This window comes from Oncorhynchus keta, chromosome 15 (genome assembly GCF_023373465.1).
Source record: "Oncorhynchus keta strain PuntledgeMale-10-30-2019 chromosome 15, Oket_V2, whole genome shotgun sequence".
NCBI lineage: Eukaryota > Metazoa > Chordata > Actinopteri > Salmoniformes > Salmonidae > Oncorhynchus > Oncorhynchus keta.
The window spans coordinates 2,346,121-2,369,274 of NC_068435.1; the positions used below are offsets into that span (position 1 = coordinate 2,346,121).

Here is a 23,154-nt window from a genome sequence, read left to right on the forward strand (position 1 = left end):
TGTTGACCAATCAGGACCTGAATATGACCGCACGTCACATAATAATTTAACGCGTTCGTGATTTTTTCCCCCCGTAGTTATTACATATTGATTACACTATCACTCGTATTTCATGTCTCAACGATTCATCGATACGTATGCTATAATGCTGGTAAAGTTGTCTCTAGCACATACAGTGCTGGTCATAATATAAAGCTAGCTAGCTCATGGATGTAAAACAATATTCGTCCCCAAAAACATAGCAAAACGACATCATCTGTTTCAGTATAACTAGCTAACTATATAGCTAGGTGTCATCATCTAAAACAACCCTAATTTATAAGACAATTCGTATTTGATTAATGATGGTCGGACCCATCTATGTGAAGCTAGCCACAATAAGGATTAGCCACAATATTGGACTAGCGGTTAGCCTTCAAAATAAAAGCATGTCAGTGACAGTGACGCAAATGAATACAAATAGTAGAATTATGCCATAATTGAATATATCATGCTAAACGGGGTTGGAATGTTATATAAAATCAACAAAACACAATAATTGGTTGATTTCACAAAAATCAGATGAAATCACACTGGATGTCTTATACTTTAGAATTGCATAAGGGGGCATCCTTATTTCACTGTACAGCCTTACCTATGGATTGTGGATCAATGACATGGGGATTCAGTCTACTCAGTGACACCCAGAGAGCATTGGCGTCGTAGCTCTTATTGTGAGACTCTGAAACAACTGTGTATTGCTCCACATTTATTGTCAACCCGTGTGTATTGAACACTATTCCAGAGGAAAAACAATACTGTGTGGATGTTTTGGAGTCTGATAACTCTGAGGAGGACATTGGGAAAAAAGATCTTGGCTATTGAGTAGACTGATACCCCATTTAATTGATCCCCAATCCTTAGGTAAAGCTGTACAGTGCAATATGAATGTCAATACACACAATAAGCTGACTGGGGAGGGGATTTCACACAGTCACAGTCCCGCGATAAGAGAGAGCTACAACGCTAATATTTGCATAAACACTTCACATTAGTGTTCTGTGATACCCCATTTCATTGCTTCACATTCCAACCTTGTTTAACATTATCTAGTCTAAATATGGCATGATTCCACCAATTGTAACCTTCTGCATCACATTCAAACATGTACTTTTATTTTAAAGGCAACTCGCATCCTTATTGGGTAAAATACAGGTTGCATTACAGGAGCGCATTTCGGGGGTAAGGCGAAACCGCAGGATGGAAACGTAGGTTTTTGGTGTACCAGAGCTGTTTCCTTCCATTGCGTCACGCAGAACACCAATTATTGCATCACAATAGCTTGACGCACACCTGCCATGACTGTGTTCCATTACATCCCGCTGTGGTCAGACTCACTGTATCCACCAGACTTCAACCCCAAGTTTCCCCTTGGTAAAGAACGCATTTATCTAAACAGCACTGGATAGAAGCTACATCTCCGTGCGCATTTTGGCCATCTTTCATCCTACAGTGGTCGTGGTGATGATGTGTGACTGAAGAAGTCATTATGTTTGCCAATTCAGTCGAGGACCTTGGCCTCCGTAAACTAGTACCACGGCTCCTCAAAACATCAGAGGAGGAGTTAGGCTCAGAGGGGGTCACCGGGTATTTCAAACTATTCGTGGTTCTCCTCTCCGTCCTTCTTTTCCTCTACTGGGTTATCCATCTACGGAAAGATGATGTAAGTACTGCCCATAGACCGCAGACGTAGCAGCAGGAAGACGTTTTGAGTAGGGGGTGCTGCGGAGGAGGGTGGGGGTTGAAATACATCACCTTAATAATATAGTATTTGCAGGCTAACAATAAAATACAATTCCCAATGTGATGAGTAGTCTAAGCATATAGGACAAGATTCGGCAACAGTAGTCACTGCAGCCTAAAGTTAATTGAAATAAATGTGTCAATTTTATAACTGACATGCAGATCGGTAGAAATGGTAGGATAAATTGTTAGCTTCCCCAAACTCGAAACTCACAACTGGAAACTCATGCATTGGCTAAGAATAGACCGTTGTGAACAGAGCACATATCTATGTATTTGTACTGCATAATTACAAGGTGTGTGTGAGAGAGAGAGGGGGGGGGCGCGTTCACTAAGATTGTGCCTATTAAAACTGAGCACAAATGGACAGCTATGCGATCGTGGAGAAAGGTGCTCACCTCGATCCAGCGCCAGGGGGGTTAGAAGGGAGGAGGGAGGAAGCGTGACCCGACTTCACTCAAACTAAACTGTCTATCATACAGCAGATCATGCCTGACTCCAATCCCCCAGAACTGAATAGATAAGAGCATCTTGTAACAACCTTAAGCCAGCCAACACATAGCGATCTCATCAACGGGTTCGGACCTCTTGGCGCAACAGTTAAGTTGTTACCTCGACAGTCGCTGAACCCGGGTTTGAGTCCCAGTTGAGGATACCCCCTGAATTTGCTACATTGATGTCAGAAGTGGGATGGTGGCCGAGGGGGCACTCAGAGAAGCGTGTCCACGTGAAGGACTTGGTATAGAGAACACACTCTCCTGAAGGAAGAGGGTATATTGCAACAACCTTAAGCCAACACCTAGTCTCCTCATCAAGGCGGTTGGATCTCTTGCCGTAACGGTTAAGGTGTTATGTTAGCTTGACAGTTGCTGGACTCAGGTTCGAGTCCCGTTCAGGGCTACCCCCTGAGTTTGCTACAATATCAGGAGCTCGCCACTTATAAAACTGAGCTGAGATGCAGAATGGGACCTAAAGCAAAGCTGAGATCTCTCCATACATTTATCACTCCAGTGTTAATCTGCAAAATTGTATTATTCGCCTACCTCCTCATGCCTTTTGCACACATTGTATATAGACTGCCCATTTTTTTTTCTACTGTGTTATTGACTTGCTAATTGTTTACTCCATGTGTAACTCTGTGTTGTCTGTTCACACTGCTATGCTTTATCTTGGCCAGGTCGCAGTTGCAAATGAGAACTTGTTCTCAACTAGCCTACCTGGTTAAATAAAGGTGAAATAAAAAAATATATAAAAAAAATACAGAATGGGGCCTAAAGCTAAGCTGAGATCTCTCCATACAGAATGGGGCCTAAAAGCTAAACTGAGATCTCTCCATACAGAATGGGGCCTAAAGCTAAGCTGAGATCTCTCCATACAGAATGGGGCCTAAAAGCTAAACTGAGATCTCTCCATACAGAATGGGGCCTGAAGCTAAGCTGAGATCTCTCCATACAGAATGGGGCCTAAAGCTAAGCTGAGATCTCTCCATACAGAATGGGACCTAAAGCTAAGCTGAGATCTCTCCATGCAGAATGGGGCCTAAAGCTAAGCTGAGATCTCTCCAGGCAGAATGGGGCCTAAAGCTAAGCTGAGATCTCTCCAGGCAGAATGGGGCCTAAAGCTAAGCTGAGATCTCTCCATACAGAATGGGACCTAAAGCTAAACTGAGATCTCTCCAGGCAGAATAGGGCCTAAAACTAAGCTGAGATCTCTCCATACAGAATGGGGCCAGAATGGGGTCTAAAACTAAGCTGAGATCTCTCCATACAGAATGGGGCCTAAAGCTAAGCTGAGATCTCTCCATACAGAATGGGGCCTAAAGCTAAGCTGAGATCTCTCCAGGCAGAATGGGACCTAAAGCTAAGCTGAGATCTCTCCAGGCAGAATGGGACCTAAAACTAAGCTGAGATCTCTCCAGGCAGAATGGGGTCTAAAACTAAGCTGAGATCTCTCCAGGCATAATGGGGCCTAAAGCTAAGCTGAGATCTCTCCAGGCAGAATGAGGCCTAAAAGCTAAGCTGAGATCTCTCCATACAGAATGGGACCTAAAGCTAAGTAAGCTGAGATCTCTCCAGGCAAAATGGGGCCTAAAGCTAAACTGAGATCTCTCCATACAGAATGGGGCCAATGTATAAATATCCCAGGTTTATTTTTCTACCAAATCCCATTATAATTTATAACAATAATGAACAGAAAACAAGTTTTCATAGTAGTTAACAATAATAGTAAATAATAGTAAACACAAATGATTGCAGTTGTACCATCTTACCACCAGGGGCCATTGCACCACCATCAAATCAAATCACATTTTATTGTTCACATACACAGGGTTAGCTGATGTTATTGGAGTGTAGCGAAATGCTTGTGCTTCCAGTTCTGACAGGGCAGCAATATCTGAACAAGTGATCGAACAATTCCACGACAACTACCTTATACACACAAATCTAAGTCAAGGGATGGAATAAGCTTCCCAGCTGTATGTAATAACACTTAAGATTTTCTGGGCTAACAATGTAAGAAATCATTCATAAAAAAATAAAAAAATACTGCAAAGTTTCCTAAGTTTCCAAAGTGAGGCGACCCTACCTTTCGGCGCCATCTTCAGATCTAGTAGTGGTGCCAGTAGGCTTACTCTACATCATTAGTGGTGCCAGTAGACTTACTCTACATCAGTAGTGGTGCCAGTAGGCTTACTCTACATCATTAGTGGTGCCAGTAGGCTTACTCTACATCATTAGTGGTGCCAGTAGGCTTACTCTACATCATTAGTGGTGCCAGTAGGCTTACTCTACATCATTAGTGGTGCCAGTAGGCTTACTCTACGTTAGTAGTGGTGCCAGTAGGCTTACTCTACATCAGTAGTGGTGCCAGTAGGCTTACTCTACATCAGTAGTGGTGCCAGTAGGCTTACTCTACGTTAGTAGTGGTGCCAGTAGGCTTACTCTACGTTAGTAGTGGTGTCAGTAGGCTTACTCTACATCAGTAGTGGTGCCAGTAGGCTTACTCTACATCAGTAGTGGTGTCAGTAGGCTTACTCTACGTTAGTAGTGGTGCCAGTAGGCTTACTCTACGTTAGTAGTGGTGTCAGTAGGCTTACTCTACATCAGTAGTGGTGCCAGTAGGCTTACTCTACATCAGTAGTGGTGTCAGTAGGCTTACTCTACATCATTAGTGGTGCCAGTAGGCTTACTCTACATCATTAGTGGTGCCAGTAGGCTTACTCTACATCATTAGTGGTGCCAGTAGGCTTACTCTACATCATTAGTGGTGCCAGTAGGCTTACTCTACATCAGTAGTGGTGTCAGTAGGCTTACTCTACGTTAGTAGTGGTGCCAGTAGGCTTACTCTACGTTAGTAGTGGTGTCAGAATGTTTACTCTACATCAGTAGTGGTGCCAGTAGGCTTACTCTACATCAGTAGTGGTGTCAGTAGGCTTACTCTACATCAGTAGTGGTGCCAGTAGGCTTACTCTACATCAGTAGTGGTGTCAGTAGGCTTACTCTACATCAGTAGTGGTGTCAGTAGGCTTACTCTACGTTAGTAGTGGTGCCAGTAGGCTTACTCTACATCAGTAGTGGTGTCAGTACGCTTACTCTACGTTAGTAGTGGTGCCAGTAGACTTACTCTACATCAGTAGTGGTGTCAGTAGGCTTACTCTACATCAGTAGTGGTGCCAGTAGGCTTACTCTACATCAGTAGTGGTGCCAGTAGGCTTACTCTACATCAGTAGTGGTGCCAGTAGGCTTACTCTACATCAGTAGTGGTGCCAGTAGGCTTACTCTACATCAGTAGTGGTGCCAGTAGGCTTACTCTACGTTAGTAGTGGTGTCAGTAGGCTTACTCTACATCAGTAGTGGTGTCAGTAGGCTTACTCTACTCTACGTTAGTAGTGGTGTCAGTAGGCTTACTCTACGTTAGTAGTGGTGTCAGTAGGCTTACTCTACATCAGTAGTGGTGCCAGTAGGCTTATCACGTTAGTAGTGGTGCCAGTAGGCTTACTCTACGTTAGTAGTGGTGTCAGTAGGCTTACTCTACATCAGTAGTGGTGTCAGTAGGCTTACTCTACTCTACGTTAGTAGTGGTGTCAGTAGGCTTATCGTTAGTAGTGGTGTCAGTAGGCTTACTCTACATCAGTAGTGGTGCCAGTAGGCTTATCGTTAGTAGTGGTGCCAGTAGGCTTACTCTACATCATTAGTGGTGCCAGTAGGCTTACTCTACATCATTAGTGGTGCCAGTAGGCTTACTCTACATCAGTAGTGGTGCCAGTAGGCTTACTCTACATCATTAGTGGTGCCAGTAGGCTTACTCTACATCATTAGTGGTGCCAGTAGACTTACTCTACATCAGTAGTGGTGCCAGTAGGCTTACTCTACATCATTAGTGGTGCCAGTAGGCTTACTCTACATCATTAGTGGTGCCAGTAGGCTTACTCTACATCAGTAGTGGTGCCAGTAGGCTTACTCTACATCATTAGTGGTGCCAGTAGGCTTACTCTACGTTAGTAGTGGTGTCAGTAGGCTTACTACATCAGTAGTGGTGCCAGTAGGTACATCAGTAGTGGTGTCAGTAGGCTTACTCTACGTTAGTAGTGGTGCCAGTAGGCTTACTCTACGTTAGTAGTGGTGTCAGTAGGCTTACTCTACATCAGTAGTGGTGCCAGTAGGCTTACTCTACATCAGTAGTGGTGTCAGTAGGCTTACTCTATGTTAGTAGTGGTGCCAGTAGGCTTACTCTACGTTAGTAGTGGTGTCAGTAGGCTTACTCTACATCAGTAGTGGTGCCAGTAGGCTTACTCTACATCAGTAGTGGTGTCAGTAGGCTTACTCTACATCATTAGTGGTGCCAGTAGGCTTACTCTACATCATTAGTGGTGCCAGTAGGCTTACTCTACATCATTAGTGGTGCCAGTAGGCTTACTCTACATCATTAGTGGTGCCAGTAGGCTTACTCTACATCAGTAGTGGTGTCAGTAGGCTTACTCTACGTTAGTAGTGGTGCCAGTAGGCTTACTCTACGTTAGTAGTGGTGTCAGTAGGCTTACTCTACATCAGTAGTGGTGCCAGTAGGCTTACTCTACATCAGTAGTGGTGTCAGTAGGCTTACTCTACATCAGTAGTGGTGCCAGTAGGCTTACTCTACATCAGTAGTGGTGTCAGTAGGCTTACTCTACATCAGTAGTGGTGTCAGTAGGCTTACTCTACGTTAGTAGTGGTGCCAGTAGGCTTACTCTACATCAGTAGTGGTGTCAGTACGCTTACTCTACGTTAGTAGTGGTGCCAGTAGACTTACTCTACATCAGTAGTGGTGTCAGTAGGCTTACTCTACATCAGTAGTGGTGCCAGTAGGCTTACTCTACATCAGTAGTGGTGCCAGTAGGCTTACTCTACATCAGTAGTGGTGCCAGTAGGCTTACTCTACATCAGTAGTGGTGCCAGTAGGCTTACTCTACATCAGTAGTGGTGCCAGTAGGCTTACTCTACGTTAGTAGTGGTGTCAGTAGGCTTACTCTACATCAGTAGTGGTGTCAGTAGGCTTACTCTACTCTACGTTAGTAGTGGTGTCAGTAGGCTTACTCTACGTTAGTAGTGGTGTCAGTAGGCTTACTCTACATCAGTAGTGGTGCCAGTAGGCTTACTCTACGTTAGTAGTGGTGCCAGTAGGCTTACTCTACGTTAGTAGTGGTGTCAGTAGGCTTACTCTACATCAGTAGTGGTGTCAGTAGGCTTACTCTACTCTACGTTAGTAGTGGTGTCAGTAGGCTTACTCTACGTTAGTAGTGGTGTCAGTAGGCTTACTCTACATCAGTAGTGGTGCCAGTAGGCTTACTCTACGTTAGTAGTGGTGCCAGTAGGCTTACTCTACGTTAGTAGTGGTGTCAGTAGGCTTACTCTACATCAGTAGTGGTGCCAGTAGGCTTACTCTACGTTAGTAGTGGTGTCAGTAGGCTTACTCTACGTTAGTAGTGGTGTCAGTAGGCTTACTCTACATCAGTAGTGGTGTCAGTAGGCTTACTCTACGTTAGTAGTGGTGTCAGTAGGCTTACTCTACGTTAGTAGTGGTGTCAGTAGGCTTACTCTACGTTAGTAGTGGTGTCAGTAGGCTTACTCTACGTTAGTAGTGGTGTCAGTAGGCTTACTCTACGTTAGTAGTGGTGTCAGTAGGCTTACTCTACATCAGTAGTGGTGTCAGTAGGCTTACTCTACGTTAGTAGTGGTGCCAGTAGGCTTACTCTACGTTAGTAGTGGTGTCAGTAGGCTTACTCTACGTTAGTAGTGGTGTCAGTAGGTTTACTCTACGTTAGTAGTGGTGTCAGTAGGCTTACTCTACGTTAGTAGTGGTGTCAGTAGACTTACTCTACGTTAGTAGTGGTGTCAGTAGACTTACTCTACGTTAGTAGTGGTGTCAGTAGGCTTACTCTACGTTAGTAGTGGTGTCAGTAGGCTTACTCTACGTTAGTAGTGGTGTCAGTAGCCTTACTCTACATCAGTAGTGGTGTCAGTAGGCTTACTCTACGTTAGTAGTGGTGTCAGTAGGCTTACTCTACGTTAGTAGTGGTGTCAGTAGGCTTACTCTACGTTAGTAGTGGTGTCAGTAGGCTTACTCTACATCAGTAGTGGTGCCAGTAGGCTTACTCTACATCAGTAGTGGTGTCAGTAGGCTTACTCTACATCAGTAGTGGTGTCAGTAGGCTTACTCTACATCAGTAGTGGTGCCAGTAGACTGACTCTACATTTGTGTAACGTACAGGAAGCGGATAATCAGACAGGCTGAACTTAGGCCTTAAATGTCTATTTTATGATCCTAATACCAATTTTTGCTGTGGCTTTTTTCAACAGGATGAGGTCTACGACTCGTAAGTCCTCTTTCATCATTTATTGTGAATTCAAAGGGATCTTTCATGTGGGTTAATAAAAAATCAAAAAGATTACCATTGAATAATTCAGAATTTAAAAAACAAATGACACCCTATTCCCTATGTAGTGCACTACTTTTGACCAGGACCCATAGGGCTCTAGTCAAAAGTAGTGCACAGGGGATTAATTAGGGTGCCATTTGAGATTGATTGATTTTGTCCTGCAGAAACCTGGTCAACAGGTTCACAGAGGGAGTCACCCTCAACTACAAATACCTCCAGCGCTTGGAGGGGCGGCTGGACATGAAGAAGCTACAGATAGACAGACTGAACGCTGAAGCGAACTTTGACCTCTCCTCCTGCTGCTGCTATGGTTCTGACTCCTGCTCTGGTGGACCCTCCTGCAGCTACACCTCTGACTCCTGGTCTGAGAGGTCCTCCTGCAGATACACCTCTGACTCCTGCTCTGGGAGGTCCTCCTGCAGCTACACCTCTGACTCCTGCTCTGGGAGGTCCTCCTGCGGAAACACCTCTAGAACTAAAACACATTCTAGATCACATTGTAGATCTTCCGGATCTTCTAGGTCCTCCTCCAGATCTAGTGGTGGTGACTGCAGCACCTGCCGACACTGTAACAAACGGCCGGACAGGTTCCTGGGCGATAGTCTGGATAGTCCCTACCCATTGGATAGCCTGGATTGCCCTCACCCATTGGATAGCCCCAGCCCAGTGGAAAGCCCCAGACAACCATTTAGTCTTAGCCCACTACCAGGAGATGATAAGGGGCACGTCAGCTACTATGGCTCCACGCAAGCCTCCAACACCTCCTGCCGTTCGACTCGCCACTCCTCTGAAAATGCCTCCCAATGGTCCTCTCCCAGCCCCTCGAGGTACGTGAATCCTTCTATCTCATCCCCTAGCTCCTCTAAGTATCTGACTCCTCCTCTAGCTCCTCTAAGTATCTGACTCCTCCCCTAGCTCCTCTAAGTATCTGACTCCTCCCCTAGCACCTCTAAGTATCTAACTCCTCCCCTAGCTCCTCTAAGTATCTGACTCCTCCCCTAGCTCCTCTAAGTATCTGACTCCTCCTCTAGCTCCTCTAAGTATCTGACTCCTCCCCTAGCTCCTCTAAGTATCTGACTCCTCCCCTAGCTCCTCTAAGTATCTGACTCCTCCTCTAGCTCCTCTAAGTATCTGACTCCTCCCCTAGCTCCTCTAAGTATCTGACTCCTCCCCTAGCTCCTCTAAGTATCTGACTCCTCCCCTAGCTCCTCTAAGTATCTGACTCCTCCCCTAGCACCTCTAAGTATCTGACTCATCCCCTAGCTCCTCTAAGTATCTGACTCCTCTCCTAGCTCCTCTAAGTATCTGACTCCTCCCCTAGCTCCTCTAAGTATCTGACTCCTCCCCTAGCTCCTCTAAGTATCTGACTCCTCCCCTAGCACCTCTAAGTATCTGACTCCTCCCCTAGCTCCTCTAAGTATCTGACTCCTCCCCTAGCACCTCTAAGTATCTGACTCCTCCCCTAGCTCCTCTAAGTATCTGACTCCTCCCCTAGCACCTCTAAGTATCTGACTCCTCCCCTAGCTCCTCTAAGTATCTGACTCCTCCCATAGCTCCTCTAAGTATCTGACTCCTCCCCTAGCTCCTCTAAGTATCTAACTCCTCCCCTAGCTCCTCTAAGTATCTGACTCCTCCCCTAGCTCCTCTAAGTATCTGACTCCTCCCCTAGCTCCTCTAAGTATCTGACTCCTCCCCTAGCTCCTCTAAGTACCTGACTCCTCCCCTAGCACCTCTAATTATCGGACTCCTCCCCTAGCTCCTCTAAGTATCTGACTCCTCCCCTAGCTCCTCTAAGTATCTGACTCCTCCCCTAGCTCCTCTAAGTATCTGACTCCTCCTCTAGCTCCTCTAAGTATCTGACTCCTCCCATAGCTCCTCTAAGTATCTGACTCCTCCCCTAGCTCCTCTAAGTATCTAACTCCTCCCCTAGCTCCTCTAAGTATCTGACTCCTCCCCTAGCTCCTCTAAGTATCTGACTCCTCCCCTAGCTCCTCTAAGTATCTGACTCCTCCCCTAGCTCCTCTAAGTACCTGACTCCTCCCCTAGCACCTCTAATTATCGGACTCCTCCCCTAGCTCCTCTAAGTATCTGACTCCTCCCCTAGCTCCTCTAAGTATCTGACTCCTCCCCTAGCTCCTCTAAGTATCTGACTCCTCCTCTAGCTCCTCTAAGTATCTGACTCCTCCCCTAGCTCCTCTAAGTATCTGACTCCTCCCCTAGCTCCTCTAAGTATCTGACTCCTCCCCTAGCTCCTCTAAGTATCTGACTCCTCCCCTAGCACCTCTAAGTATCTGACTCCTCCCCTAGCACCTCTAAGTATATGACTCCTCCCCTAGCTCCTCTAAGTATCTGACTCCTCCTCTAGCTCCTCTAAGTATCTGACTCCTCCCCTAGCTCCTCTAAGTATCTGACTCCTCCCCTAGCTCCTCTAAGTATCTGACTCCTCCCCTAGCTCCTCTAAGTATCTGACTCCTCCCCTAGCTCCTCTAAGTATCTGACTCCTCCCCTAGCTCCTCTAAGTATCTGACTCCTCCCCAGCTCCTCTAAGTATCTGACTCCTCCCCTAGCTCCTCTAAGTATCTGACTCCTCCCCTAGCTCCTCTAAGTATCTGACTCCTCCCCTAGCTCCTCTAAGTATCTGACTCCTCCTCTAGCTCCTCTAAGTATCTGACTCCTCCCCTAGCTCCTCTAAGTATCTGACTCCTCCCCTAGCTCCTCTAAGTATCTAACTCCTCCCCTAGCTCCTCTAAGTATCTGACTCCTCCCCTAGCTCCTCTAAGTATCTGACTCCTCCCCTAGCACCTCTAAATATCTGACTCCTCCCCTAGCTCCTCTAAGTATCTGACTCCTCCCCTAGCTCCTCTAAGTATCTGACTCCTCTCCCAGCCCCTCGAGGTACGTGAATCCTTCTATCTCATCCCCTAGCTCCTCTAAGTATCTGACTCCTCCCCTAGCACCTCTAAATATCTGACTCCTCCCCTAGCTCCTCTAAGTATCTGACTCCTCCCCTAGCTCCTCTAAGTATCTGACTCCTCCCCTAGCTCCTCTAAGTATCTGACTCCTCCCCTAGCTCCTCTAAGTATCTGACTCCTCCCCTAGCTCCTCTAAGTATCTGACTCCTCCCCTAGCACCTCTAAGTATCTGACTCCTCCCCTAGCTCCTCTAAGTATCTGACTCCTCCCCTAGCTCCTCTAAGTATCTGACTCCTCCCCTAGCTCCTCTAAGTATCTGACTCCTCCCCTAGCTCCTCTAAGTATCTGACTCCTCCCCTAGCTCCTCTAAGTATCTGACTCCTCCCCTAGCTCCTCTAAGTATCTGACTCCTCCCCTAGCTCCTCTAAGTATCTGACTCCTCCCTAGCTCCTCTAAGTATCTGACTCCTCCCCTAGCTCCTCTAAGTATCTGACTCCTCCCCTAGCTCCTCTAAGTATCTGACTCCTCCCCTAGCTCCTCTAAGTATCTGACTCCTCCCCTAGCACCTCTAAGTATCTGACTCCTCCCCTAGCTCCTCTAAGTATCTGACTCCAATTCCTAGCACCTCTAAGTATCTGACTCCTCCCCTAGCACCTCTAAGTATCTGACTCCTCCCCTAGCTCCTCTAAGTATCTGACTCCTCCCCTAGCTCCTCTAAGTATCTGACTCCTCCCCTAGCTCCTCTAAGTATCTGACTCCTCCCCTAGCTCCTCTAAGTATCTGACTCCTCCCCTAGCACCTCTAAGTATCTGACTCCTCCTCTAGCTCCTCTAAGTATCTGACTCCTCCCCTAGCTCCTCTAAGTATCTGACTCCTCCCCTAGCTCCTCTAAGTATCTGACTCCTCCCCTAGCACCTCTAAGTATCTGACTCCTCCTCTAGCTCCTCTAAGTATCTGACTCCTCCCCGAGCACCTCTAAGTATATGACTCCTCCCCTAGCACCTCTAAGTATGTGACTCCTTCCCTAGCTCCTCTAAGTATCTGACTCCTCCCCTAGCTCCTCTAAGTATCTGACTCCTCCCATAGCTCCTCTAAGTATCTGACTCCTCCCCTAGCTCCTCTAAGTATCTGACTCCTCCCCTAGCACCTCTAAGTATCTGACTCCTCCCCTAGCTCCTCTAAGTATCTGACTCCTCCCCTAGCTCCTCTAAGTAACTGACTCCAATCCCTAGCACCTCTAAGTATATGACTCCTCCCCTAGCACCTCTAAGTATCTGACTCCTCCCCTAGCTCCTCTAAGTACCTGACTCCTCCCCTAGCACCTCTAAGTATCGGACTCCTCCCCGAGCTCCTCTAAGTATCTGACTCGTCCCCTAGCACCTCTAAATATCTGACTCCTCCCCTAGCTCCTCTAAGTATCTGACTCCTCCCCTAGCACCTCTAAGTATTTGACTCCTCCCCTAGCTCCTCTAATTATCTGACTCCTCCCCTAGCTCCTCTAAGTACATGAATCCTTCTGACTCTCGGCTGCCTCTGGAGTATCATCAAAGCCCTCGGCAGCCTACTATTGGTTACTACGACACCACCAAGATGGAGGACAAAGGGGACTATGTTCCTGTGGTTGCTACTACTGTTAAATTTTCACCTGGCTGCAAAGACCGCTCCAACCCCGCTGACTGCTCCGAGACTCAGAAGGCCAACTGTGTAGACCATTCCAAGACTCCGATGACAGTGTTTGAGATCGTTCCAGGGAAAAGTGACCCACCTGTCCTGCACAGCTGGAACCAACGACGCCTGGAGGTAAATGTGCAACAGAAGGTCTGTACAAATTACCCTTTAAAATGGCAATTTATCCCACATAGATCTCTGGTCTAAGGTAGTGCACTATATATATGTACGTTGGGAATAGGGTGCCATAGGGCTCTGGTCTAAAGTAGTGCACTATATACAGTGCCTTGCGAAAGTATTCGGCCCCCTTGAACTTTGCGACCTTTTGCCACATTTCAGGCTTCAAACATAAAGATATAAAACTGTATTTTTTGTGAAGAATCAACAACAAGTGGGACACAATCATGAAGTGGAACGACATTTATTGGATATTTCAAACTTTTTTAACAAATCAAAAACTGAAAAATTGGGCGTGCAAAATTATTCAGGCCCTTTACTTTCAGTGCAGCAAACTCTCTCCAGAAGTTCAGTGAGGATCTCTGAATGATCCAATGTTGACCTAAATGACTAATGATGATAAATACAATCCACCTGTGTGTAATCAAGTCTCCGTATAAATGCACCTGCACTGTGATAGTCTCAGAGGTCCGTTAAAAGCGCAGAGAGCATCATGAAGAACAAGGAACACACCAGGCAGGTCCGAGATACTGTTGTGAAGAAGTTTAAAGCCGGATTTGGATACAAAAAGATTTCCCAAGCTTTAAACATCCCAAGGAGCACTGTGCAAGCAATAATATTGAAATGGAAGGAGTATCAGACCACTGCAAATCTACCAAGACCTGGCCGTCCCTCTAAACTTTCAGCTCATACAAGGAGAAGACTGATCAGAGATGCAGCCAAGAGGCCCATGATCACTCTGGATGAACTGCAGAGATCTACAGCTGAGGTGGGAGACTCTGTCCATAGGACAACAATCAGTCGTATATTGCACAAATCTGGCCTTTATGGAAGAGTGGCAAGACAAAAGCCATTTCTTAAAGATATCCTTAAAAAGTGTTGTTTAAAGTTTGCCACAAGCCACCTGGGAGACACACCAAACATGTGTAAGAAGTTGCTCTGGTCAGATGAAACCAAAATTGAACTTTTTGGCAACAATGCAAAACGTTATGTTTGGCGTAAAAGCAACACAGCTCATCACCCTGAACACCCCATCCCCACTGTCAAACATGGTGGTGGTAGCATCATGGTTTGGGCCTGCTTTTCTTCAGCAGGGACAGGGAAGATGGTTAAAATTGATGGGAAGATGGATAGAGCCAAATACAGGACCATTCTGGAAGAAAACCTGATGGAATCTGCAAAAGACCTGAGACTGGGACGGAGATTTGTCTTCCAACAAGACAATGATCCAAAACATAAAGCAAAATCTACAATGGAATGGTTCAAAAATAAACATATCCAGGTGTTAAAATGGCCAAGTCAAAGTCCAGACCTGAATCCAATCGAGAATCTGTGGAAAGAACTGAAAACTGCTGTTCACAAATGCTCTCCATCCAACCTCACTGAGCTCGAGCTGTTTTGCAAGGAGGAATGGGAAAAAATTTCAGTCTCTCGATGTGCAAAACTGATAGAGACATACCCCAAGCGACTTACAGCTGTAATCGCAGCAAAAGGTGGCGCTACAAAGTATTTAAGGGGGCTGAATAATTTTGCACGCCCAATTTTTAAGTTTTTGATTTGTTAAAAAAGTTTGAAATATCATTCCACTTCATGATTGTGTCCCACTTGTTGTTGATTCTTGCCTGAAATGTGGGAAAAGGTCGCAAAGTTCAAGGGGGCCGAATACTTTCGCAAGGCACTGTATATGTACGTAGGGAATAGGGTGCCTTTTTGGACGCACACCCTGTTGAGGAGTTGTTGGATTTGGTGGTAATCTGATGTAATCTAATGTAATCTGATGTAATCTAATGTAATCTAATGTAATCTAATGTATTCTTATGTAATCTAATATATTCTGATGTAATCTAATGTAATCTAATGTAATCTGATGTAATCTAATGTATTCTGATGTAATCTAATGTAATCTAATGTAATCTAATGTATTCTTATGTAATCTAATATATTCTGATGTAATCTAATGTAATCTAATGTAATCTGATGTAATCTAATGTAATCTGATGTAATCTAATGTATTCTGATGTAATCTAATGTAATCTAATGTAATCTAATGTAATCTGATGTATTCTGATGTAATCTAATGTAATCTAATGTATTCTTATGTAATCTAATATATTCTGATGTAATCTAATGTAATCTAATGTAATCTGATGTATTCTGGTGTAATCTAATGTAATCTAATATATTCTTATGTAATCTAATGTAATCTAATGTAATCGAATGTAATCTAATGTAATCGAATGTAATCTAATGTAATCTGATGTATTCTGATGCAATCTAATGTATTCTAATGTATTCTAATGTATTCTAATGTATTCTAATGTATTCTTATGTAATCTAATGTATTCTGATGTAATCTAATGTATTCTGATGTAATGTAATCTAATGTAATCTGATGTATTCTGATGTAATCGAATGTAATCTGATGTATTCTTATGTAATCTAATGTATTCTTATGTATTCTAATGTAATCTGATGTATTCGGATGTATTCGGATGTAATCTGATGTATTCTTATGTAATCTAATGTAATCAGATGTAATCTAATGTAATCTGATGTAATCTGATGTAATCTGATGTAATCTGATGTAATCTAATTTAATCTGATGTAATCTGATGTAATCTAATCGAAGGTAGCCCATAATGAGAGACTGAAGGGAGGAGGGACCAACACCACCTCTAACCTGACCTCTACCTCCACCCACCTCGAAACCACCCAGTCCACCTCAACCTCATCTCAGGCTAAAACAAGAAGGATCGCCAGGAAAACCACCAGCCTTCCAGACTTCTCCCCGCAGCGTGTCAACAACCCTCCTAGTCTCAGTGGGTTGGAGGGTAAAGGTAAACCCAAGTCTTTATAAGAGTTAACACTACCAAGTTTATCTCCTTTTTGATGCTTGAAGTCACTGCCCTAAATATCAACACTGTAAAAAAAAAAAGTACTCCTGCACCCACAATCTGTATTTTTTTGGGTCAAGACAAGCCGTCCATCCGGATGTACCTGCAGGGTGGGGCCCAGATCACCTTCATCACCCAGGATATCCAGGAGAAGCTGGAGTCCCATGTCCGTCGCAAGCAGAGCCAGCGCCTCTGGGGATTCCCCAAGCTGGTCACCAGGTACGTGGGAGACCACCTTGCCGACCTGGCTGCCCAGGCCCCCTCCGCTTCCGGCGACAGCAAGGCGGTTAAGATCCCTGGCAAGATCATGGGCAACGTAAGCGACCATGTTGGCCGAGGGCAGCGAAACACAGAGTTGTGTTTCAGGCTGAGTAACAGGACAAGGCCAGGGGAGGAGAGAGAGGAGACCCAGGCTACTAGTCCTGCAGCTACACCCAAACTCAAGGACAATTTATATAGCTCACCTGCCAACAGCAGGCATGTGGAGAAGACTCCCTTCACCAGCACCAGCAGCACCACTACTCCCCAGCCAGCCGAGACCCACACTACCAGGCCCACCCAGACCAGCCGATCTCTGGACGAGTCCTCCCTCCAGATGGCCCTGAACCCAGTGATCCTGACCCAGGAGAGACGCCAGCTGGAGATGCATGTGAAGAGGAACTGTCTGGAAGTCAAGCTCAAACCCCTCCCTGGCATGGTGGCCACCAGCCAGACAACCCTTCCCTCAGCAACCAGACAGCCAACTAGGCAGCCCATCCAGGCAGCAGCCCTCGACCCTCTGAAATGCCCTGCGCCACTAAGGCGGAGGGATCCGTCGGCAGCGGAGGGATACGCGTCTTCTATGGACCCAGAGGCACCGAGGCGTCAGGAGGAGAATCTGGTGATGAAGCCCACATCTTCGGCCACCCCTTCGACCGCCTCAGCCCACCCTCACAGCTCAGCTCTGGAGACTTGGACCGTCATAGACACTCAGGTCTCAGGACCCCGCTCTGCCTCCACCCCCATACGACTGTTGTGTTATGACACGGACACAGAAAGACTATTTGTGTTTACAACATAGATCTACATGGACTATTTGTTTTGGTACCAGACGATTCAGAACTGATACATTTTCTTTAACTAATAAAAAGGTTTTGCATGTCATAATGGTTGACTTTGACTTGTTCTCGTAATCCATCAAATGTGTCTGTTAAAGGTATCATAATATTAAGTTATGGCCTTTATTGGCATCTTAAGACAATTCCACATTAAGCTAACATACGGAATTGTTTTAAGATGGATCATTTAGCTAATTTTAGGACTCTAGGAGGTATAAAAAAAGACACAGAGTTGAAGTGGGGAGTTTACATACACCTTAGAGCCAAATACATTTAAACTCTTTTTTTCACATTTATTGACATTTAATCCTAGTAAAAATGTCCTGTTTTAGGTCAGTTAGGATCACCACTTTATTTACAGAATGTGAAATGTCAGAATAATAGTAGAGACAATTATTTATTTCAGCTTTTATTTCTTTCATCACATTCCCAGTGGGTCAGAAGTTTACATACACTCAATTAGTATTTGGTAGCATTGCCTTTAAATTGTTTAACTTGGGTCAAACGTGTCGGGTAGCCTTCCACAAGCTTCCCACAATAAGTTGGGTGAATTTTGGCCCATTCCTCCACATACTTTTGGTCATGTAGTGTACTTGTTTTGTCCAATTACTGTGAACTTTAAGGTAACATACAGTACCAGTCAAAAGTTAGGACAGACCTACTCATTCAAGGGTTTATCTTTAGTTTTACTATTGTCTACATTGTAGAATAATAGTGAAGACATCACAACTATGAAATAACACGTATGGAATCATCTCATAACCAAAAAAGTGTTCAACAAATCAAAATATATTTTATATTTGAGGTTCTTGAGGGGAAAAGGAAAACGCACACTGTTATTGATAGTATCACTGATCTTTAATAAGCTTACATAACACACATAGGCATTTCATCATTAAGTCCTTTAGGAAATAATGTCTGGAGGGTGAAAATCCCAAAACATTCCCTTTAACTCAGAGTATTATCTATATCACCTCCCCTGTCTGATATCTTAACTTTCTCTATGCCACAAAATCTAAAGGTGGAAATGTCATGTTTTAGGTCATTGAAATGTGGATAATCCCTGTCGTTTCTCCTGATCCACAAACAAATCCACCACTTATTGTCTATATATAGGAGAGGTCGCAATTTACGCGATAAATTGGTCCGTGCCAACTGCCAGCCACAAAAGAAAATCAGCCAGGCTCTTTTACGCCCTCTTCCAAATGGTAGCTATAAATGCAGAGGATGCGCACGGTGCAACAATATGATGAAGGGTGAATATTTCTGCCACCCACACACAGGAAAACGGTTCCTAATAAATGACATCATTACGTGCTCCACCACACGTTATTTACATGATTAAATGTCCATGTGGGCTCTGCTATGTCGGGAAAACCTCTCGATCTCTCAAACAGAGAATTAGTGAACACAAAAATTCAATCAGGAGAAATGACAGGGATTATCCGGTCGCAATTTTTCCTTCCCCGCCAAACCCTATTCGATGCGTAAAGCTTAGTAAAGATCAGTGGTACTATCAAGAGCAGTGTGCGGTTTCCTTTTTCATTCATCTTGTCCAACTGTTACCATGCACCTGCAAAACAATTGCTCAAGATGTGTGAGTGCCTTTTGAATTTAATATTTGACCCTTTGCCTTGATGACAGCTTGGCACACTCTTGGCATTCTCTCAACCTTACATTACATAACTTTACAGTTATACACTACAGACACCCTGGTTTCGATTCCAGGCTGTATCACAACCAGCCTGTTTATTTTGCAACGCTTGCAGCACCCAACTCGTCCGGTTCGGGCAGCATAGGGCTTACATGCTGACCACACCGCTCGTGCCGTGTGCATTGCAAAATAAGTGTACACAACCATGTTATTCAATCATTGCACCCACACTGCTCGCATGCGCTAACGAGTGTCTGCGTTGCCAGGCGCTAAAATAGAAGTTGCTTCTATTTGTGACGTTGAACGCGATGCAAGTCCTAGTCTATGATGTTGCCAGGGAACAGCACCCTCTTCGAAAGAAGTAGAAGGTGAAGATCTGCCTCTCTTACTGTGATGTTGGACCCCGTCCTTGAAACATCCTGCAGAACAGCAGACTCCTCCTCTGGGACACGGCACCGAGCTGCAGATCCCCTCCTGCAGAGCAGCAGACTCCTCCTCTGGGATGCGGCACCGAGCTGCAGATCCCCTCCTGCAGAGCAGCAGACTCCTCCTCTGGGACACGGCACCGAGCTGCAGATCCCCTCCTGCAGAGCAGCAGACTCCTCCTCTGGGACACGGCAGCGAGCTGCAGATCCCCTCCTGCAGAGCAGCAGACTCCTCCTCTGGGACACGGCACCGAGCTGCAGATCCCCTCCTGCAGAGCAGCAGACTCCTCCTCTGGGACACGGCAGCGAGCTGCAGATCCCCTCCTGCAGAGCAGCAGACTCCTCCTCTGGGACGCGGCACCGAGCTGCAGATCCCCTCCTGCAGAGCAGCAGACTCCTCCTCTGGGACACGGCACCGAGCTGCAGATCCCCTCCTGCAGAGCAGCAGACTCCTCCTCTGGGACGCGGCACCGAGCTGCAGATCCCCTCCTGCAGAGCAGCAGACTCCTCCTCTGGGACACGGCAGCGAGCTGCAGATCCCCTCCTGCAGAGCAGCAGACTCCTCCTCTGGGACACGGCACCGAGCTGCAGATCCCCTCCTGCAGAGCAGCAGACTCCTCCTCTGGGACACGGCAGCGAGCTGCAGATCCCCTCCTGCAGAGCAGCAGACTCCTCCTCTGGCACACGGCAGCGAGCTGCAGATCCCCTCCTGCAGAGCAGCAGACTCCTCCTCTGGGACGCGGCAGCGAGCTGCAGATCCCCTCCTGCAGAGCAGCAGACTCCTCCTCTGGCACACGGCAGCGAGCTGCAGATCCCCTCCTGCAGAGCAGCAGACTCCTCCTCTGGGACACGGCACCGAGCTGCAGATCCCCTCCTGCAGAGCAGCAGACTCCTCCTCTGGGACACGGCACCGAGCTGCAGATCCCCTCCTGCAGAGCAGCAGACTCCTCCTCTGGGACACGGCAGCGAGCTGCAGATCCCCTCCTGCAGAGCAGCAGACTCCTCCTCTGGGACACGGCAGCGAGCTGCAGATCCCCTCCTGCAGAGCAGCAGACTCCTCCTCTGGGACGCGGCACCGAGCTGCAGATCCCCTCCTGCAGAGCAGCAGACTCCTCCTCTGGGACACGGCAGCGAGCTGCAGATCCCCTCCTGCAGAGCAGCAGACTCCTCCTCTGGGACACGGCACCGAGCTGCAGATCCCCTCCTGCAGAGCAGCAGACTCCTCCTCTGGGACACGGCAGCGAGCTGCAGATCCCCTCCTGCAGAGCAGCAGACTCCTCCTCTGGGACGCGGCAGCGAGCTGCAGATCCCCTCCTGCAGAGCAGCAGACTCCTCCTCTGGGACGCGGCAGCGAGCTGCAGATCCCCTCCTGCAGAGCAGCAGACTCCTCCTCTGGCACACGGCAGCGAGCTGCAGATCCCCTCCTGCAGAGCAGCAGACTCCTCCTCTGGGACGCGGCAGCGAGCTGCAGATCCCCTCCTGCAGAGCAGCAGACTCCTCCTCTGAGACACGGCAGCGAGCTGCAGATCCCCTCCTGCAGAGCAGCAGACTCCTCCTCTGGGACACGGCAGCGAGCTGCAGATCCCCTCCTGCAGAGCAGCAGACTCCTCCTCTGGGACGCGGCACCGAGCTGCAGATCCCCTCCTGCAGAGCAGCAGACTCCTCCTCTGGGACACGGCACCGAGCTGCAGATCCCCTCCTGCAGAGCAGCAGACTCCTCTGGGACACGGCAGCGAGCTGCAGATCCCCTCCTGCAGAGCAGCAGACTCCTCCTCTGGGACACGGCACCGAGCTGCAGATCCCCTCCTGCAGAGCAGCAGACTCCTCCTCTGGGACGCGGCAGCGAGCTGCAGATCCCCTCCTGCAGAGCAGCAGACTCCTCCTCTGGGACGCGGCACCGAGCTGCAGATCCCCTCCTGCAGAGCAGCAGACTCCTCCTCTGGGACACGGCAGCGAGCTGCAGATCCCCTCCTGCAGAGCAGCAGACTCCTCCTCTGGGACACGGCACCGAGCTGCAGATCCCCTCCTGCAGAGCAGCAGACTCCTCCTCTGGGACACGGCAGCGAGCTGCAGATCCCCTCCTGCAGAGCAGCAGACTCCTCCTCTGGGACGCGGCACCGAGCTGCAGATCCCCTCCTGCAGAGCAGCAGACTCCTCCTCTGGGACACGGCAGCGAGCTGCAGATCCCCTCCTGCAGAGCAGCAGACTCCTCCTCTGGCACACGGCAGCGAGCTGCAGATCCCCTCCTGCAGAGCAGCAGACTCCTCCTCTGGGACGCGGCAGCGAGCTGCAGATCCCCTCCTGCAGAGCAGCAGACTCCTCCTCTGGCACACGGCAGCGAGCTGCAGATCCCCTCCTGCAGAGCAGCAGACTCCTCCTCTGGGACACGGCACCGAGCTGCAGATCCCCTCCTGCAGAGCAGCAGACTCCTCCTCTGGGACACGGCAGCGAGCTGCAGATCCCCTCCTGCAGAGCAGCAGACTCCTCCTCTGGGACACGGCAGCGAGCTGCAGATCCCCTCCTGCAGAGCAGCAGACTCCTCCTCTGGGACACGGCACCGAGCTGCAGATCCCCTCCTGCAGAGCAGCAGACTCCTCCTCTGGGACGCGGCACCGAGCTGCAGATCCCCTCCTGCAGAGCAGCAGACTCCTCCTCTGGGACACGGCAGCGAGCTGCAGATCCCCTCCTGCAGAGCAGCAGACTCCTCCTCTGGGACACGGCACCGAGCTGCAGATCCCCTCCTGCAGAGCAGCAGACTCCTCCTCTGGGACGCGGCAGCGAGCTGCAGATCCCCTCCTGCAGAGCAGCAGACTCCTCCTCTGGGACGCGGCAGCGAGCTGCAGATCCCCTCCTGCAGAGCAGCAGACTCCTCCTCTGGGACACGGCAGCGAGCTGCAGATCCCCTCCTGCAGAGCAGCAGACTCCTCCTCTGGCACACGGCAGCGAGCTGCAGATCCCCTCCTGCAGAGCAGCAGACTCCTCCTCTGGGACGCGGCAGCGAGCTGCAGATCCCCTCCTGCAGAGCAGCAGACTCCTCCTCTGAGACACGGCAGCGAGCTGCAGATCCCCTCCTGCAGAGCAGCAGACTCCTCCTCTGAGACACGGCAGCGAGCTGCAGATCCCCTCCTGCAGAGCAGCAGACTCCTCCTCTGGGACACGGCAGCGAGCTGCAGATCCCCTCCTGCAGAGCAGCAGACTCCTCCTCTGGGACGCGGCAACGAGCTGCAGATCCCCTCCTGCAGAGCAGCAGACTCCTCCTCTGGCACACGGCAGCGAGCTGCAGAACCCCTCCTGCAGAGCAGCAGACTCCTCCTCTGGGACACGGCACCGAGCTGCAGATCCCTCCTGCAGAGCAGCAGACTCCTCCTCTGGGACACGGCACCGAGCTGCAGATCCCCTCCTGCAGAGCAGCAGACTCCTCCTCTGGGACACGGCAGCGAGCTGCAGATCCCCTCCTGCAGAGCAGCAGACTCCTCCTCTGGGACACGGCACCGAGCTGCAGATCCCCTCCTGCAGAGCAGCAGACTCCTCCTCTGGGACGCGGCACCGAGCTGCAGATCCCCTCCTGCAGAGCAGCAGACTCCTCCTCTGGGACGCGGCAGCGAGCTGCAGATCCCCTCCTGCAGAGC

The 23,154-nt window shown here is 48.3% G+C and overlaps 1 protein-coding gene across 2 annotated transcripts; it reads left to right on the plus strand.

Moving 5' to 3' along the window:
* Positions 1–1,356: 1,356 nt before the first annotated feature.
* LOC118395076 (uncharacterized) lies at positions 1,357–17,489 on the plus strand. 2 transcript variants are annotated; one of them, XM_035788865.2, is made up of 6 exons: positions 1,357–1,702; positions 8,619–8,635; positions 8,863–9,525; positions 13,104–13,428; positions 16,085–16,292; positions 16,430–17,489. In XM_035788865.2, exons 1-6 carry the CDS (start codon positions 1,529–1,531, stop codon positions 17,407–17,409), a joined length of 2,367 nt encoding a protein of 788 aa, XP_035644758.2. In that variant the 5' UTR covers positions 1,357–1,528; the 3' UTR covers positions 17,410–17,489. The 2 variants fall into 2 exon arrangements, with proteins under 2 accessions (XP_035644758.2, XP_052318722.1); XM_052462762.1 differs by having other exon boundaries at positions 13,104–13,410.
* Positions 17,490–23,154: the final 5,665 nt, after the last annotated feature.

Coding starts and splice junctions, on each gene's coding strand:
- LOC118395076 (XM_035788865.2), top strand. CDS start 1,529: ATGTTTGCCAATTCAGTCGAGGACCTTGGCCTCCGTAAACTAGTACCA. Junction 9,526..13,103: donor TCCTCTCCCAGCCCCTCGAG/GTACGTGAATCC, acceptor CTCCTCCCCTAG/CTCCTCTAAGTACATGAATC. Junction 13,429..16,084: donor AGGTAAATGTGCAACAGAAG/GTCTGTACAAAT, acceptor ATCTAATCGAAG/GTAGCCCATAATGAGAGACT.